We start from the raw sequence: 21,239 nt of genomic DNA, 5'->3' as shown, positions 1-21,239 counted from the left end.
TCGGAGCAGCCAGCCCGAAACGCATGTGTCAGGAACAGACGCGGAAGCAAATTTCTGCATAAAAGTGATAATATATCATATTGTAGGTGTTTATTAGCCTTTGCATTCATATTTTTTGTTGTGTTTTGCTTGATTGTAAAATATGTCCATTGAGGAGCTGGTCTGAGAAGTAAAAGATGTTCATATGTTGTTAATTTTCAGTGTTTTATTGTTCATAGTTAATATTGTAAATCTCACTTTCTTTATTTTAATGTACATTTTGTGTGTCTTATTCAGTAAAAAACTGTAAAATTCCTTTTTGAGGTGGTCTGTCATAACGTTTTGAAAATTCTATCAGACATTGTGACATTTGGCGTTAGTGTTCCTGGAAAAAAAAGGGACCCAAACTGTACAGCAGATTTTCACACATACACATTGGCCCCCCCAGATACATGTTTTCTCTCAATGTGGCCCCCCGAGTGTTAGAATAATTATGTGTAAGTTATCACACAACTCTTATGCTTAAAGGCCGTTGCTATAGTTATTATCAATTGTGCTGAAGTTTTACTTTTCTATCTGTGCAAAGGGACAACTTGCAATCTTGGATAGCGAGTCGTCTCGTATCAGTGTTTGTGTCCAGACCCGGCCTGCTGACTGCCAAGGGCGAACATCGAGTACCTTGACGCAGACAAAGCAGAGACAGGGCGATATCACGAGTGTCAGCACATTTCCATTTCTGAATAATCATATATTGTGTCTAACTGGGGCTGCCGAGATTACCCCCGTTCCTTCAGAAGCAGCATCAGTGATGTAACCAGGGACCTCCCAAATAAATACCGTATTTTTCGGAGTATAAGTCGCACCGGTCGAAAATGCATAATAAAGAAAGAAAAAAACATAGATAAGTCGCATTTTTGGGGGAAATGTATTTGATAAAAACCAACACCAAGAATAGACATTTGAAAAGCAATTTAAAATAAATAAAGAATAGTGAACAACAGGCTGAATAAGTGTACGTTATATGAGGCATAAATAACCAACTGGTATGTTAACGTAACATATTATGGTAAGAGTCATTCAAATAACTATCACATATAGAACATGCTATACGTTTACCAAACAATCTGTCACTCCTAATTGCTAAATCCCATGAAATCTTATACGTCTAGTCTCTTACGTGAATGAGCTAAATAATATCATTTGATATTTTACGCTAATGTGTTAATCATTTCACACATAAGGCGCTCCTGAGTATAAGTCTCACCCCCGGCCAAACTATGAAAAAAACTGTGACTTATAGTCCGAAAAACACGGTAGTGGAGAACGTGGGCTCTGCCTTAGAGCGTAGGTTGGAACTGTAACTACCGTAATTTCCGGACTATAAGCGGCACCAGCTAAATTTAGGGGAAAATATAGATTGCTCCATATATAAGCCGCACCCGACTATAAGCCGCAGGGTTTTGATGTGTAATTAGCGTAGTATATAGGGGTTCCTGCTACCACGGAGGGGATTGTCGGGACAGAGATGACTGTTTGGGAACGCAAAGCGTCCCATTTATTAACAATAAATCTTTCAATCAAACTTTCACATCTTTGACATGGCGAACAGCATTCGTGCAGAGTACAAATAATACAACGGTGCAAAGTAATACAAAGTCCTCGCCTGTACGTTATCAAAATAACCATATATATGTATATGTAAATGAAAAGTCAGTCTTTAATCATTGTGTCATCGTCTTCCTCCTGCGTACTAAAACCACCGAAATCCTCTTCGTCGGTGTCGGAGAAGAACAGGCCGTAAATAAGCCGCGCCCTTGTATAAGCCGCAGGGACCAGAACGAGGGGGAAAAGTAGCGGCTTATAGTCCGGAAATTACGGTAAGTGTACAGCCCAATACGTCTCTCCTCATGAGTAAAATGTAACTCTGTCTCTCTCGTTTGAACCAAAATATTTGCCCAGCTCTGTGATAGGTTGTCAATGTGGTGAGTCCTCAGAACCCACAAATGGTGCTTTGTGTCAAGTCCTTGGAAAAATTCAGTGGGAGCCCACAAAAAGCGTCTGTTTGCAAACGTTACGCAGAAGCCTAAAAGTCCATAACTTTCCAAAGTATTTTAAGCATCGTATTGGCTTTTAGCACACAATAACTACTATTAACTCAAGTACAGACGCCGTCTGAGCGACAGAGAAACTCAGACATGAATGATCACAACATCGAGCAATAGAAATGTGTTTTTTTTACAATCAAGTTCCTATCTTTAGTTGTTGACTGGCCAGTTCAGCTAGCATGTGGCGACTGGCGAGAGAAACGATGCTGTGTACACGCGATCACGTCGCTACGGTCTGTTGACAATGTTTCTTTCCCCAATTCTTACTCTATTTGATCCACTTTTTATGGATATATTTTAGGTGAAAAATGAGAATGAAAGGATTTTTTTCCTGTTTTCAGCCGCACATGCGAGCAGATTTGTCAGCCCAGCACTAAACACTGCAGGAATGTAGCAGCAGAGTGTGTCAAATACCTCTGCAAAATTATACTTTGACGGAATAAAAGCATGTTTTAGTTCACCATGAGGTCAGGATCGAGGTTAGGTCTTTTGAGCAGAGGATGAATAACCGCTTTTTTTGAATGCTAGGGGAACGGTGCCAGAGGAAAGTGATATTTAGCACTGATGGTCCTAATATTACAAACAGTTCCTTGATAAGTTTCCCAGGAAGTGGGTCAAGTAAACATGTTTGTTTTATCCCATTTACACGCTGTAGTAGTTCCTCTAGTGTCATCAAAAAGAGAGGGACTATTTTGGAGGGCAATATCTGTCATATATACCAGTGGTCCCCAACCACCGGGCCGCGGCCCGGTACCGGTCCGTAGACCGATTGGTACCGGGCCGTGGCCGCACAAGAAGTTTAAAATTTTTTTTAAATAAAAAAATTTAAAAAAAATTAAATCAACATAAAAAACACAATATATACATTATATATCAATATAAATCAATACAGTCTGCAGGGATACAGTCCGTAAGCACACATGATTGTATTTATTTATGACAAAAAAAAAATAAAAACATTTTGAATAACCGCTTTTTTTGAATGCTAGGGGAACGGTGCCAGAGGAAAGTGATATTTAGCACTGATGGTCCTAATATTACAAACAGTTCCTTGATAAGTTTCCCAGGAAGTGGGTCAAGTAAACATGTTTGTTTTATCCCATTTACACGCTGTAGTAGTTCCTCTAATGTCATCAAAAAGAGAGAGACTATTTTGGAGGGCAATATCTGTCATATATACCAGTGGTCCCCAACCACCGGGCCACGGCCCGGTACCAGTCCGTGGACCGATTGGTACCGGGCCGCGGCCGCACAAGAAGTTTAAAAAAAAAAAAAAAAAAAAAAAAAAAAAAAAAAGTTAATTAAATCAACATAAAAAACACAATATATACATTATATATCAATATAAATCAATACAGTCTGCAGGGATACAGTCCGTAAGCACACATGATTGTATTTATTTATGACAAAAAAAAAACAAACAAAAAATTTTTTTATTTTTTTTTACTACCCCTCCCCTCCTCCCGGTCCGTGGGACAAATTTTCAAGCATTGACCGGTCCGCAAGTACAAAAAGGTTGGGGACCACTGATATATACATTTGTATCTGTGTTAATAAAACCCACTGGTGTTGCATCTAGTGCAGGGGTGTCAAACTGGTTTTCATCGAGGGCCTCGTGGCAGTCATGGCTGCCCTCAGAGGGCCACTTGTAACAGTGAATAATATATACATCTTAAATTGCTTCATTACACAATTATTTATTGTTATATATTTCTACGTACACCGTAAGAAAAACATGTAGATTTTAGAGTAAAGTGTAGCTGCCAAAATTTTACCATAAAATGTAGCATGTTTTTTTACAACGCATACTGTAAAAGTCAATGGTAAAACAGATTTACTGTAAAATATACGGTCGTTGTTTTTACAGTGTATATTACTGCAAATGGACAAACAATATTACACTTTTTGTTTTGTGGTAATATTCTGGCAACTGAGCTACCAGTTTTTTACCGAAAAATAATTTTTACATTGTACAATTTGATGGGTAAGTTGGTTCTAAATCATGAGTCGAGCAGATATTTAAGTACTTATTTTGATGTTTGGAATGTGCAATAATATAGTCAGTGTTTCCCATAAACTGCCAAGATACCTGTGGCGGTGGGGGCGTGGTCACCATGACATCATCGAGCAATTTGCATAATTTACTACACTGATATGATTTTCTCTAAAAAGGCTCAAAAAATGTATACTTACTAATTAATAATAACAGTTTTGTTTTAAACGTCCATCCATCCATTTTACAATATAATTACAACACTTTATGTACATATTTATATACAGATTTGAACAATAAGCTATTCACAGAAATATATTTATTAATTGTGGTTCTTACAAAAAATATATCTTATAAAATATAAAAGCTAAAATGTCTCTTAAAGCTCTGCCCCTTTAATTAGTGCATACTAAATAATGTAACTTTAGCCTACTACTACAACCATATTATTTACCAGCAACATAAAGTGAAACAGAGGCAGAGGTGTCCTGCCACAGTCAGTAACAAATAAACAGAAAACAGTAGTGGTCAAATACAAATAAGGCAACAAGAGAAGTATCCTACACTTCTCTTTTGTAAAGTAAAAATCTGAACAGCCTATATGGGCATCTACATCTACTATATGATTTGCCTGAGAAGCTGGACAGGACAAAAAAAAAAAAAAATGCTTTTATTTTTTTTATTTGTGGCGGACGTAATTCTTTCGTGGCGGGCCGCCACAAATAAATGAATGTGTGGGTAAACACTGATAGTATTTGTTGCAATATTAGATTAAGTTTAAAATATGAAGTTGCATAGTCAAAATATACCGAACTAAACAAATGGGACTACATATGTGTTTGAGTCTGAAAAGGTGTGGAATGGGTCTGAAAGACCGACATGCACTACCGTTCAAAAGTTTGGGGTCACATTGAAAAGCACTGTACTTTTCAATGAAAATAACTTTAAACTAGTCTTAACTTGAAAGAAATACACTCTATACATTGCTAATGTGGTAAATGACTATTCTAGCTGCAAATGTCTGGTTTTTGGTGCAATATCTACATAGGTGTATAGAGGCCCATTTCCAGCAACTATCACTCCAGTGTTCTAATGGTACAATGTGTTTGCTCATTGGCTCAGAAGGCTAATTGATGATTAGAAAACCCTTGTGCAATCATGTTCACACATCTGAAAACAGTTTAGCTCGTTACAGAAGCTACAAAACTGACCTTCCTTTGAGAAGATTGAGTTTCTGGAGCATCACATTTTTGGGGTCAATTAAACGCTCAAAATGGCCAGAAAAAGAGAACTTTCATCTGAAACTCGACAGTCTATTCTTGTTCTTAGAAATGAAGGCTATTCCGCAAAATTGTTTGGGTGACCCCAAACTTTTGAACGGTAGTGTAAATGTTCCTGCAATCAGTTGTGTACCCTGATAACAAATAAGCAGCCTCCCACCACACACACTTCCCGAAAACACCACTCCACTACAGGGGCCCAATTACGCAAAACCATCGGAGGCACGTAAATAGGACCGCCCACAAAACGTCGCCTCCTCAGAAAATGGCTTAAGAATGGTGTGTAAAACAAACATTATGACCAAAGAACCACCATCAAATGTTATGTCGACCAGTGTTTCTTGGCCGTATTGTTGGGCCGCCAAAAAAGATCATACTTCTCGGCTGTGGTCTGTATGGTAGTCTGTTGTAGTACACTTTTCCACCACTTGTGGCAGTAATGACAATATCAAACAAACAGAAGAAGTCTGAAGCTAAAAGTATGACTAAAGTGGTGAAGCTGTATTTTCATTTGTACTTAAATTCAATAAACAGTTTACTTAATAAACATTTTTATTTATTACTTCTACCACTATGTAGTTTTATGCACATGTATTTTTCATCAGTCCCATCTTTTGCAGAATATTTGATTAGTAGTTATTTTTGTAATCAGCCTGACCTAAGCCTTGAAAACAATCTTTGTGTTTAACACACGGCTTAGAATCATTCGGCAAGGTTTCACCTGTTAAACTGTAAGTAGGTTACATATAATTTTGTAATTCACATATGTTTTGTACACCAAAATTCATCTATTTATTCATCTTTTCATTGACAGATTCCCCGATTACCCAGAATTCCAGGTTTTCCGGGACATTTTTCCCATTCAAAATGAATTGATCATTTTTCAAACATCCACCATTTCCACATTTTTCAACCGATTCAAACCATTCCACCTTCGACACATTCCACCATCCTGGAAATTCAAACTATCATTTCTACAAGTTCAAAAACATGCCAGGAATTCCCAGAAATCCCTTTTTTCTGTCGACTACTCCTTCCACATTTTTCAACCCACTTCAACCGTCAAAACATTCCTCTAAATCAGGACAAAAAAAACAAAGTTGTTTTTTTAACAGGAAAAATTCCCGGTTTTCCCGAAATTCCTTAACACCATTTCTCAATTAAAAATGTTACTACTTCGACATTCCTCGACCGATTTGAAAATTCCAACACCAACAATTTCAACTCGTTCAGAACATTCAAGTCTTTTAACATTCTCCCAAAAATTCCCGCTTTCCCCGAAATTCTCAAATGTCCATGAAATTCCCATTGAAAATAAAAAGGGGACATTTTTCAAAGTTCCACAATTCCCACATTTTTCATCCGATTCAAACCGTTCCAACTCCAAAATATTCGGCCTGTTCAAAATTGTGTGCTCTCCTTCAATGTTTTTAAATTCCCGGATTTCCAAGAATTCCCAGTGTTCAGGGACATTTTCCCCTTGCAAAATAAATTGTCAATTTTTTAAACTTCCACAATTTGCACATTTTTTCAACCTATTCCAACCATTTCACATTCAACTCATCCAACTAACACTATCCCAAGTTCCAAACCAAATGCTGTTTTTCCTGGAAATTCAAACTCTTCAACATTCAAAATATTCTTACAGTCCTACTACATTCTGTCAGCATTTCACTTCAACTTCAGCATTGGAGCATTCACACCTCATCTAATTATTAAAGGCCTACTGAAAGCCACTACTACCGACCACGCAGTCTGATAGTTTATATATCAATGATGAAATCTTAACATTGCAACACATGCCAATACGGCCGGGTTAACTTATAAAGTGACATTTTAAAATTCCCGGGAAATATCCGGCTGAAACATCGCGGTATGATGACGTATGCGCGTGACGAAGTCCGAGTAACGGAAGTTATGGTACCCCGTAGAATCCTATACAAAAAGCTCTGTTTTCATTTCATAATTCCACAGTATTCTGGACATCTTTTGCAATTTTTTTAATGAACAACGAAGGCTGCAAAGAAGACAGTTGTAGGTGGGATCGGTGTATTAGCAGCGGACTACAGCAACACAACCAGGAGGACTTTGTTGGAGCGCTAGGAGCGCTAGCCGCGCTAGCCGCCGACTTCACCTTGACTTCCTACGTGCAGTCCGGTTGCTAAGTTAGCTTCAATGGCGTCGTTAGCACAGCATTGTTAACCTTCGCCAGCCTGGAAAGCATTAACCGTGTATTTACATGTCCACGGTTTAATAGTATTGTTGATTTTCTATCTATCCTTCCAGTCAGGGGTTTATTTCTTTTGTTTCTATATGCAGTTAAAGCAAGATGCTATCACGTTAGCTCGTAGCTAAAGCATTTCGCCGATGTATTGTCGTGGAGATAAAAGGCACTGAATGTCCATTTCGCGTTCTCGACTCTCATTTTCAAGAGGATATAGTATCCGAGGTGGTTTAAAATACAAATCTGTGATCTACAATAGAAAAAGGAGAGTGTGGAATCCAATGAGCCAGCTTGTACCTAAGTTACGGTCAGAGCGAAAAAAGATACGTCCATCGCTGCCTCTCAAGTCATTCACTGTAACGTTCCTCATCTACGAATCTTTCATCCTCGCTCAAATTAATGGGGTAATCATCACTTTCTCGGTCCGAATCTCTCTCGCTCCATTGTAAACGGGGAATTGTGAGGAATACTAGCTCCTGTGACGTCACGCTACTTCCGGTACAGGCAAGGCTTTTTTTTATCAGCGAGCAAAAGTTGCGAACTTTATCGTCGATTTTCTCTACTAAATCCTTTCAGCAAAAATATGGCAATATCGCGAAATGATCAAGTATGACACATAGAATGGATCTGCTATTCCCGTTTAAATTAAAAAAAATCATTTCAGTAGGCCTTTAAATATGATTCAGATCAAGAGTAAGACTACTACGGTAATTCAGTGTTAACATTTGATTCGGCCCCAGGCCCCTCTGTAGTGGAAAAGTTGGGCCGCGGGGTCTAGAAGGCTAAAAACCCCTGATGGAAGTGTTTACATGTCAGAAAACAATCATAACATGACCCCTTTAACAGGAAGTAAGTCCAATTCTGAGTGAAACATTTCTAGTGGGACGACAACATGGCGTGGAAATAGACTGCCACACTTGTCGAGTTGTTATGTAAACAATCACATGATTATGGTCCATGTACAGGCAGTATGTGTATTGATTGTCCAGGCCAAAGCTAAAGTTGTGGCTACACAGTGTAAACAAACAATGCATTGTGAGCATTTTGTTGGGTCTCAAACAAAAATCCATCAATGCCATAACTCAAAGCACTACTAATTAAGAACTCGGTCACATACTATTAAACATGTGAAAGTGTAATCTGGCAGTGAGTCTCAAACTCCATCTAGTGGTACGCCATAGAATGACTTTGTTAAATATTCAAACACAGTGTAACTTTTCAAACTGTGTAACGTTACGGTGCCCAAAACAATATTGAACATGCTTGTTTTTAATGGATACTTGGGGCTACTACGCCACCGTACTTAAATATCGGTCATTGCGGTGGCACTTGGAGAGCCAAGCGTTTGCTGAGGTGCTACTTTGTGAAAAACAGCGTGAGAATCACTGCACTCGTGCATTGACAATTTGTCATATTTTGAGTGACTTTCTGACCGATTCGCAGAAAAATTTGATTCGCAGGGAAGGGAATGCAGGGAAAATTATATCCCGATAGAATAGAAAGTACTGTATTGATCCCTGGGGGAAATTCAGCACCACAGTTCGCTCACAATAGACAATAAACACTTAGGTATTTTTTTACATGTGAATAATATAAATACAGTGTATTATACAGCACTATTCACATGTGAATAATATAAATACAGTCTATTATACAGCTTTATTCACATGTGAATAATATAAATACAGTCTATTGTACAGCTTTATACACATGTGAATATAAATAGTCTATTATACAGCATTATTCACATGTGAATAATATAATTACAGTCTATTATACAGCACTATTCACATGTGAATAACATAAATAGAGTCCATTATACAGCACTATTCACATGTGAAGAATATAAATAAAGTCAATCAATCAATCAATCAATCAACGTTTATTTATATAGCCCTAAATCACAAGTGTCTCAAAGGGCTGTGTACTATACAGCATTATTCACATGTGAATAATATAGAGTCTATTTTACAGCTTTATTCACATGTGAATAATATAAATACAGTCTATTATACAGCATTATTCACATGTGAATAATATAAATATAGTCTATTATACAGCATTATTCACATGTGAATAATATAAATGCAGTCTATAATACAGCATTATTCACATGTGAATAATATAAATACAGTCTATTACACAGCTTTATTCACATGTGAATAATATAAATAAAGTCTATTACACAGCATTATTCACATGTGAATAACATAAATACAGTCTATTATACAGCACTATTCACATGTGAATAACATAAATAAAGTCAATCAATCAATCAATCAACGTTTATTTATATAGCCCTAAATCACAAGTGTCTCAAAGGGCTGTCTACTATACAGCATTATTCACATGTGAATAATATAAATAGAGTCTATTATACAGCATTATTCACATGTGAATAATATAGAGTCTATTTTACAGCTTTATTCACATGTGAATAATATAAATAGAGTCTATTATACAGCACTATTCACATATGAATAATATAAATGCAGTCTATTATACAGCATTATTCACATGTGAGTAATACAAATATAGTCTATTATACAGCATTATTCACATGTGAATAATATAAATACCATCTATTATACAGCACTATTCACATGTGAATAACATAAATAGTCTATTATACAGCATTATTCACGCGTGAATAATATAAATACAGTCTATTATACAGCATTATTCACATGTGAATAATATAAATACAGTCTATTATACAGCACTATTCACATGTGAATAATATACATACAGTCTATTATACAGCACTATTCACATGTGAATAATATAAATAAAGTCAATCAATCAATCAATCAACGTTTATTTATATAGCCCTAAATCACAAGTGTCTCAAAGGGCTGTCTACTATACAGCATTATTCACATGTGAATAATATAAATAGAGTCTATTATACAGCATTATTCACATGTGAATAATATAGTCTATTTTAAAGCTTTATTCACATGTGAATAATATAAACAGTCTATTATACAGCATTATTCACATGTGAATAATATAAATAGAGTCTATTATACAGCACTATTCACATATGAATAATATAAATGCAGTCTATTATACAGCATTATTCACATGTGAGTAATATAAATATAGTCTATTATACAGCATTATTCACATGTGAATAATATAAATACCATCTATTATACAGCACTATTCACATGTGAATAACATAAATACAGTCTATTATACAGCATTATTCACGCTTGAATAATATAAATACAGTCTATTATACAGCATTATTCACATGTGAATAATATAAATAGAGTCTATTATACAGCACTATTCACATGTGAATAATAAAAATAGAGTCTATTATACAGCATTATTCACATGTGAATAATATAAATAGAGTCTATTATACAGCACTATTCACATGTGAATAATAAAAATAGAGTCTATTATACAGCACTATTCACATATGAATAATATAAATATAGTCTATTATACAGCACAAATTCACATGTGAATAATATAGAGTCTATTATACAGCACTATTCACATGTAAATAATATAAACACAGTCTATTATACAGCATTATTCACATGTGAATAACATAAATATAGTCTATTATACAGCATTATTCACATGTGAATAATATAGAGTCTATTATACAGCACTATTCACATGTGAATAATATAAATACAGTCTATTATACAGCATTATTCACATGTGAATAATATAAATATAGTCTATTATACAGCACTATTCACATATGAATAATATAAATGCCGTCTATTATACAGCACTATTCACATGTGAATAACATAAATACATATATTATTATAGATAACAAGATCGGATGAACTCAGGTGTTCAGGTAACTACAGATGCCTCCTGCGCAATATTTGACCAACGGTAGCCAGCCCAACTTTCACTAAATCCACCACGAGCGGCATTGCACTAATTCGATGCCAACCGAGCGGTCACTCGGGTCCCGAGCCGGAAAAGCAGCGCGTGTATTCCCGCAGACAGCCATGTAGAGGCGAGGACAACAATGCGCTGCAGGCTAGCGTTAGCTCGGCTCGACTTTCCCCACTTCCCTTCTTTCCGCTGACTTTACGAGCGGCAACGTGCTGTGGCGCAGCTGCACAGGTGCACTCGCGCGTCACCACCGTCGGCGGAGTTGGTCCCCACTAAAACAATAGAAATGTCCCCGCCGTGCGTGCTGTCAAACCGGGCCAAATTTGCGTGTTAGCTCGTTAGCATCGGTGCTAGCTAGCTAGCGTTAGCCTAGCTTGAGCCTGTTAGCTCGCATCGACTTTCCCCCCACGTCCCTTCTTTCCGCTGACTTTACGAGCGGCAACTTGATGTGACGCAGGCGCAGTCGCGCGTCACCACTGTCGGCGGAGTTGGTCCCCTCTAAAAACAATAACAATGTCCCCGCCGTGCGTGCTGTCAAACCGGGCCAAATTTGCGTGCTAGCTCGTTAGCATCGGGCTAGCTCGTTAGCATCGGCGCCCGTGCTAGCTGGCTAGCTAGCAGCGCGTGGAGGCCACGAGCGCTACACAAAGTAGGCCATGTTATGTCTTCCCAACTTCAACAAAAACACGAGCGGGAAAAAAAGCAAAAAAAGCGGCGTTGTCGTCCCGGCTTCCCCCGGGGTCCTGGGTGCGAGAAGTTGACACAAGTTTACCTGTTTGCTCTTGGCGTAGGGCTTAGAGGCGATGTGATATCTCCTGCTTCGGATTTTCCCTCCACCCGTGGCCGCCATGACTCTTGCGTTGTGAGTCTGGAGCTGTTGGCGCCGGATAGCTGTCATCCAGCACGCTGGCTAGCGACGAAAGGAATTCTGGGAAATGTAGTCAAAGGCTACGCCAAGGTACCCAAAAATAGCTTTAGCGTGGATTTGGGCATGTAAACAAATTGGCTTTTTTTAAATTAAAAAAAATGATAGTAACATATTAATGTTTGTCAACATTATTATGCTCCAAGCAAGAAAATGTTATACCTAAATGTCGATTTCTGAAAATAAAGCCTACATTTTCTAATTGGCTTAAAATGATCAATTAAATCTTGGAAAATAGCCCTTAAATGGATATCTTTATTGAAAACATTCAAAGTGATTTTTGTCTTTTTGAATTTTTTATTTTATCATGTAGTCTGTTACTATTATTTATTATTATTTTTAGAGATGTCCGATAATATCGATAAATGCTTTAAAATGTGATATCGGAAATCATTTGTATCGGTTTTTTAAAATGATCGGTATCGTTTTTTTTTTTGTTTTTTTTTATTTTCTTTTATTAAATCCACATAAAAAACACAAGATACACTTACAATTAGTGCACCAACCCAAAAAAACTCCTTCCCCCATTCACACTCATTCACACAAAAGGGTTGTTTCTTTCTGTTGTTAATATTCTGCTTCCTACATTATATATCAATATATATCAATACAGTCTGCAAGGGATACAGTCCGTAAGCACACATGATTGTGCGTGCTGCTGGTCCATTTATAGTACTAACCTTTAACAGTTAATTTTACTCATTTTCATTCATTACTACTTTCTATGTAACTGTTTTTATATTGTTTTACTTTCTTTTTTATTCAAGAAAATGTTTTAAATGTATTTATCTTATTCTATTTCATTAATTTTTTTAAAAGGACCTTATCTTCACCATGCCTGGTTGTCCAAATTAGGCATAATAATGTGTTAATTCCACGACTGTATATATCGGTATCGGTTGATATCGGTATCGGTAATTAAGAGTTGGACAATATCGGAATATCGGATATCTGCAAAAAAAGCCATTATCGGACATCCTTAATTATTTGAATAACTCTATTTGTAGCTGTTGGCGCCGGATAGCTGTCATCCAGCACGGTGGCTAGCGCCGAAAGGGATTATGGGAAATGTAGTCAAAGGCTACGCCAAGTTTACCCAGTAGTAGATTTAGTGTGGATTTGGGCACGTAAACAAATTGGCTTTTTTTAAATGTTATATATATATATATATATATATATATATATATATATATATATATATATATATATATATATATATATATATATATATATATATATATATATATATATATATATATATATATATATATATATATATAAATGATGGTAACATAGAAATGTTTGTCAACATTATTGTGCTTCAAGCAAAAAATTGTATACCTAAATGTCGATTTCTGAAAATAAAGCCTACATTTTCTAATTGGCTTAAAACAGGGGTCGGCAACCCAAAATGTTGAAAGAGCCATATTGGACCAAAGATACAAAAACAAATCTGTCTGGAGCCGCAAAAAATTAAAAGCCATATTACATACAGATAGTGTGAATTAAGAGGACTTAAAGGAAACTAAATGAGCGCAAATATAGCTACAAATGAGGCATGGTGATGCAATATGTACATATAGCTAGCCTAAATAGCATGTTAGCATGGATTAGCTTGCAGTGACCAAATATGTCTGATTAGCACTCCACACAAGTCAATATCATCAACAAAACTCACCTATGTGCATTCATGCACGACGTTAAAAGTGTGGTGGACAAAATGAGACAGAAAAAGAAGTGGCATAAAACACGTCCTAGGAAGTCGGAGAAAGTTATGCATGTAAACAAACTACGGTGAGTTCAAGGACCGCCAAAATTAGTAGGACGAAACAGCGCTCGCCATATACTCGAATCAGTGAAGCATGTTTAATAGGGATGTCCGATAATGGCTTTTTGCCGATATCCGACATTCCGATATTTTCCAACTCTTAATTACCGATACCAATATCAACCGATACCGCTATCAACCGATACTGATGTATACAGTCGTGGAATTAACACATTATTATGCCTAATTTGGACAACCAGGTATGGTGAAGATAAGGTACTTTTTTAAAAAAAAAAGATAAAATAAAATAAGATAAATAAATTACAAACATTTTCCTGAATAAAAAAGAAAGTAAAACAAAATAAAAACAGTTACATAGAAAGTAGTAATTAATGAAAATTAGTCAAATTAAGTGTTAAAGGTTAGTACTATTAGTGGAGCAGCAGCACGCACAATCATGTGTGCTTACGGACTGTATCCCTTGCAGACTGTATTGATATATGTTGATATATAATGTAGGAAGCAGAATATTAATAACAGAAAGAAACAACCCTTTTGTGTGAATGAGTGTAAATGGGGGAGGGAGGTTTTTTGGGTTGGTGCACTAATTGTAACTGTTTTTTATGTGGATTTAATACAAAAAAAAAAAAAAAAAAGTTTTAAAAACGATACCGATAATAAAAATACAGATACTGATATACTCCGATATTACATTTTAAAGCTATTATCGGACATCTATAATGTTTAATATGAACAGTGTGCTTTATAACAATTAGGGAGGTTTGTGTCATGTTTGTCCTCCTACAGAAACCATATTAAAAAAATATATATATATTTTTTTCCCCTCATCTTTTTCCATTTTTCATACATTTTTGAAAAAGTTCAGAGAGCCACTAGGGCGGCGCTAAAGAGCTGCATGCGGCTCTAGAGCCGCGGGTTGCCGACCCCTGGCTTAAAATGATCAATTAAATCTTGGAAAATGTTTAAAAGTACAAAAGCCCTTAAATGTATATCTTTATTGAAAAACATTTAAAGTGATTTTTGTCTTTTGGAATTTTGTATTTTATCATGTAGTCTGCTACTATTATTTATTATTATTTTAATACTCTATTTGTAGCTGTCGGCGCCGGATAGCTGTCATCCAGCACGGTGGCTAGCGCCAAAAGGGATTATGGGAAATGTAGTCAAAGGCTACGCCAAGTTTACCCAGAAGTAGATTTAGCATGGATTTGGGCAAAACAAATTGGCTTTTTAAAAATAAAAATAAAAAAGTGATATTAACGTACAAAAGTTTTTTGTCAACATTATTATGCTCCAAGCAAAACATTTTATACCTACATGTCGATTTCTGAAAATAAAGCCTACATTTTCTAATTGGCTTAAAATTATCAATTAAATCTTGGAAAATGTTTAAAAGTACAAAAGCCCTTAAATGTATATCTTTATTGAAAACATTCAAAGTGATTTTTGTCTTATGGAATTTTGTATTTTATCATGTAGTCTAGGGGTTAGGGTTAGGGTTAGGTTTGGGGTTAGGGTTAGGGATTGATGACGACTATAGGGTTAGTCGTCATCAACCCTCACCCTAACCCTAATCAAAATCCTAACCCTAACCCTAACCCTAACCCTAACCCTAACCCCAACCCTAACCCTAACCCTAACCCTAACCTCAACCCCAACCCTAACCCTAACCCTATTTATTATTATTTTAATACTCTATTTGTAGCTGTTGGCGGCGGATAGCTGTCATCCAGCACGGTGGCTAGCGCCGAAAGGAATTCTGGGAAATGTAGTCAGAAATGCGGGTTGTTCGGTAGGTTGACTACCAATGAGCCAATCCATTGCAAATCAATGTCTAATTACTCTTATTTCAATCAATCAATCAATCAATGTTTATTTATATAGCCCTAAATCACAAGTGTCTCAAAGGGCTGTACAAGCCACAACGACATCCTCGGAACAGAGCCCACATACGGGCAAGGAAAAACTCACCCCAGTGGGACGTCGGTGAATGACTATGAGAAACCTTGGAGAGGACCGCATATGTGGGTAACCCCCCCCCCTCTAGGGGAGACCGAAAGCAACGGATGTCGAGTGGGTCTGACATAACATTGTGAAAGTCCAGTCCACAGTGGATCCAACACATCAGCGGGAGTCCAGTCCACAGCGGGGCCAACAGGAAACCATCCCGAGCGGAGACGGGTCAGCAGCGCAGAGATGTCCCCAACAATTTACACATACTAATATGGATTCGAACCTCCAAAAGGAGACATGTTGGTCAGTGTATGTTTGGGGGTCCGTGTATTTTCCGTTCATTCGTTTTTCAAAATAAAACCAACACTAAATTAAACTAAATGCATAACAAATTATTTTTCCGATTGAGAATTTTGTACACAGTTGGAAAACGGACAAAACGGATAGCGCGCATTTAAACTTGTTTTCGCAAATCTATTTGAGACGCCAAGTTTACCCGGAAGTAGATTTAGCGTGGATTTGGGCATGTAAACAAATGGGCTTTTTTTAAATTTTAAATAAATGATAGTAACATAGAAATGTTTGTCAACATTATTATGCTCCAAGAAAAAAATTGTATACCTAAATGTGGATTTCTGAAAATAAAGCCTACATTTTCTAATTGGCTTAAAATGATCAATTAAATCTTGGAAAATGTTTAAAAGTACAAAAGCCCTTAAATGGATATCTTTATTGAAAACTTTCAAAGTGATTTTTGTCTCATGGAATTTTGTATTTTATCATGTAGTCTAGGGGTTAGGGTTAGGGTTAGGTTTTGGGTTAGGGTTAGGGGTTGATGACGACTATAGGGTTAGTCGTCATCAACCCTAACCCTAACCCTAACCCTAACCCTAATCCAAATCCTAACCCTAACCCTAACCTCAACCCTAACCCTAACCCTAACCCTAATCCAAATCCTAACCCTAACCTCAACCCTAACCCTAACCCTAACCCTAACCCTAACCCTAACCCTAACCCTAACCCTAATCCAAATCCTAACCCTAACCTCAACCCTAACCCAAACCTAACCCTAACCCTATTTATTATTATTTTAATACTCTATTTGTTGGCGGCGGATAGCTGTCATCCAGCACGGTGGCTAGCGCCGAAAGGAATTCTGGGAAATGTAGTCAGAAATGCGGGTTGTTCGGTAGGTTGACTAGCAATGAGCCAATCGATTGCAAATCAATGTCTAATTACTCTTATTTACACATACTAATATGGATTCGAACCTCCAAAAGGAGACATGTTGGTCAGTGTATGTTTGGGAGTCCGTGTATTTTCCGTTCATTCGATTTTTCAAAATAAAACCAACACTAAATTTCAACTATTTTTATTCACTAAATAACAAATTATTTTTCCCATTGCGAATTTTGTACACAGTTGGAAAAGGGACAAAACGGATAGCGCGCATTTAAACTTGTTTTTGCAAATCTATTTGAGACGCCAAGTTTACCCGGAAGTAGATTTAGTGTGGCTTTGGGCATGTAAACAAATGGGCTTTTTTTAAATTTTAAATAAATGATAGTAACATAGAAATGTTTGTCAACGTTATTATGCTCCAAGCAAAAAATTGTATACCTAAATGTCGATTTCTGAAAATAAAGCCTACATTTTCTAATTGGCTTAAAATTATCAATTAAATCTTGGAAAATGTTTAAAAGTACAAAAGCCCTTAAATTGATATCTTTATTGAAAACATTCAAAGAGATTTTTGTCTTTTGGAATTTTGTATTTTATCATGTAGTCTAGGGGTTAGGGTTAGGGTTAGGTTTGGGGTTAGGGTTAGGGGTTGATGACGACTATAGGGTTAGTCGTCATCAACCCTAACCCTAACCCTAACCCTAAATTGATATCTTTATTGAAAACATTCAAAGTGATTTTTGTCTCATGGAATTCCGTATTTTATCATGTAGTCTAGGGGTTAGGGTTAGGGTTAGGTTTGGGGTTAGGGTTAGGGGTTGATGACGACTATAGGGTTAGTCGTCATCAACCCTAACCCTAACCCTAACCCTAACCCTAACGCTAACCCTAACCCTAACCCTAAATTGATATCTTTATTGAAAACATTCAAAGTGATTTTTGTCTCATGGAATTTTGTATTTTATCATGTAGTCTAGGGGTTAGGGTTAGGGTTAGGTTTGGGGTTAGGGTTAGGGGTTGATGACGACTATGGGGTTAGTCGTCATCAACCCTAACCCTAACCCTAACCCTAACCCTAACCCTAACCCTAACCCTAATCCAAATCCTAACCCTAACCCTAACCCTAACCTCAACCCTAACCCTAACCCTAACCCTAACCCTAATCCAAATCCTAACCCTAACCCTAACCTCATCCCTAACCCTAACCCTAACCCTAACCCTAACCCTAACCCTAACCCTAATCCAAATCCTAACCCTAACCTCAACCCTAACCCAAACCTAACCCTAACCCTAACCCTATTTATTATTATTTTAATACTCTATTTGTTGGCGGCGGATAGCTGTCATCCAGCACGGTGGCTAGCGCCGAAAGGAATTCTGGGAAATGTAGTCAGAAATGCGGGTTGTTCGGTAGGTTGACTAGCAATGAGCCAATCGATGTCTAATTACTCTTATTTACACATGTGATCGATACTAATATCGATTCGAACCTCCAAAAAGAGACATATTGGTCAGTGTATGTTTGGGGGTCCGTGTATTTTCCGTTCATTCGTTTTTCAAAATAAAACCAACACTAAATTAAACTAAATGCATAACAAATTATTTTTCCGATTGAGAATTTTGTACACAGTTGGAAAAGGGACAAAACGGATAGCGCGCATTTAAACTCGTTTTCGCAAATCCATTTGGGACGCCAAGTTTACCCGGAAGTAGATTTAGCGTGGATTTGGGCATGTAAACAAATGGGCTTTTTTTTATTTTAAATAAATGATAGTAACATAGAAATGTTTGTCAACATTATTATGCTCCAAGCAAAAAATTTTATACCTAAATGTCGATTTCTGAAAATAAAGCTTACATTTTCTAATTGGCTTAAAATGATCAATTAAATCTTGGAAAATGTTTAAAAGTACAAAAGCCCTTAAATTGATATCTTTATTGAAAACATTCAAAGTGATTTTTGTCTTATGGAATTTTGTATTTTATCATGTAGTCTAGGGGTTAGGGTTAGGGTTAGGTTTGGGGTTAGGGTTAGGGTTAGGGTTAGGGTTAGGGTTAGGGGTTGATGACGACTATAGGGTTAGTCGTCATCAACCCTAACCCTAACCCTAACCCTAACCCTAACCCTAACCCTAACCCTAACCCTAATCCAAATCCTAACCCTAACCCTAACCCTAACCCTAACCCTAACCCTAAACTCAACCCTAACCCTAACCCTAACACTAATCCAAATCCTAACCCTAACCCTAACCTCAACCCTAACCCTAACTCTAACCCTAACCCCAACTCTAACCCTAATCCAAATCCTAACCCTAACCCCAACCCTAACCCAAACCTAACCCTAACCCTAACCCTAACCCTAACCCTATTTATTATTATTCTAATACTCTATTTGTTGGCGGCGGATAGCTGTCATCCAGCACGGTGGCTAGCGCCGAAAGGAATTCTGGGAAATGTAGTCAAAATGCGGGTTTTTCGGTAGGTTGACTACCAATGAGCCAATCCATTGCAAATCAATGTCTAATTACTCTTATTTACACATGTGATCGATACTAATATGGATTCGAACCTCCAAAAGGAGACATGTTGGTCAGTGTATGTTTGGGGGTCCGTGTATTTTCCGTTCATTCGTTTTTTCAAAATAAAACCAACACTAAATTTCAACTATTTTTATTCACTAAATAACAAATTATTTTTCCCATTGCGAATTTTGTACACAGTTGGAAAACGGACAAAACGGATAGCGGGCATTTAAACTCGTTTTCGCAAATCCATTTGGGACGCCAAGTTTACCCGGAAGTAGATTTAGCGTGGATTTGGGCATGTAAACAGTTTGGCCTTTTTTTTAAATTTTATTTTATAAATGATGATAACATATTAATGTTTGTCAACATTATTATGCTCCAAGCAAAAAATGTTATACCTAAATGTCGATTTCTGAAAATAAAGCCTACATTTTCTAATTGGCTTAAAATGATCAATTAAATCTTGGAAAATGTTTAAAAGTACAAAAGCCCTTAAATTAATATATTTATTGAAAAATATTGAAGTGATTTAGTTAGCCCTTTTTTGTCTGTTTCAATTTGGAATTGTATCATATTGTTTGTTACTATTATTTATTATTATTTTAATATTGTATTTGTATTTGCTTTCATTTTTATTTCCTTCCATATTTTGTGAAAGACAGTATTTGATGCTTGAAATTGTTGAGATATGTTGAAAGTGCCTCGGTGTTTTGTGTAGAATATAGGTTTGTAATATGTACAACAATATCAAAATATGCATTTTTAAAATACTCATGTTTGTAATAATTGCAATAATTTACGATGCGCTGCCGAGAGGGACAAACGGTAGAAAATGGATGCAATTTCCTTAAAGGCCTACTGAAAGCCACTACTACCGACCACGCAGTCTGATAGTTTATATATCAATGATGAAATCTTAACATTGCAACACATGCCAATACGGCCGGGTTAACTTATAAAGTGACATTTAAAACTTCCCGGGAAATATCCGGCTGAAACGTCGCGGTATGATGACGTATGCGCGTGACGAAGTCAGAGTAACGGAAGTTATGGTACCCGTAGAATCCTATACAAAAAGCTCTGTTTTCATTTCATAATTCCACAGTATTCTGGACATCTTTTGCAATTTGTTTAATGAACGATGAAGGCTGCAAAGAAGACAGCTGTAGGTGGGATCGGTGTATTAGCAGCGGACTACAGCAACACAACCAGGAGGACTTTGTTGGAGCGCTAGCCGCGCTAGCCGCGCTAGCCGCCGACCTCACCTTGACTTCCTACGTCTCCGGGCCGCCAAACGCATCGGGTGAAGTCCTTCGTCCTTCTGCCGATCGCTGGAACGCAGGTGAGCACGGGTGTTGATGAGTAGATGAGGGCTGGCTGGCGTAGGTGGAGAGCTAATGTTTTTAGC

The 21,239-nt window shown here is 37.0% G+C and overlaps 1 protein-coding gene across 2 annotated transcripts in view; it reads right to left on the bottom strand.

The window, feature by feature from the left end:
- LOC133650033 (nuclear pore complex protein Nup153-like) overlaps positions 1 to 12,376 on the bottom strand; it is a 60,515-nt gene extending 48,139 nt beyond the window's left edge. The window contains exon 1 of one of the 2 annotated variants that reach the window (XM_062046789.1): positions 12,230 to 12,376. In XM_062046789.1, coding sequence (XP_061902773.1) covers positions 12,230 to 12,355 — 126 coding nt within the window. In that variant the 5' untranslated portion in view covers positions 12,356 to 12,376. The remainder of the gene's footprint in view (positions 1 to 12,229) is intronic. The other variant, XM_062046790.1, reaches the window with a different exon arrangement.
- Positions 12,377 to 21,239: the final 8,863 nt, after the last annotated feature.

The sequence above is a fragment of the Entelurus aequoreus genome, linkage group LG05 (assembly GCF_033978785.1).
Source record: "Entelurus aequoreus isolate RoL-2023_Sb linkage group LG05, RoL_Eaeq_v1.1, whole genome shotgun sequence".
NCBI lineage: Eukaryota > Metazoa > Chordata > Actinopteri > Syngnathiformes > Syngnathidae > Entelurus > Entelurus aequoreus.
This window is presented reverse-complemented; position numbering and strand designations above follow the sequence as displayed.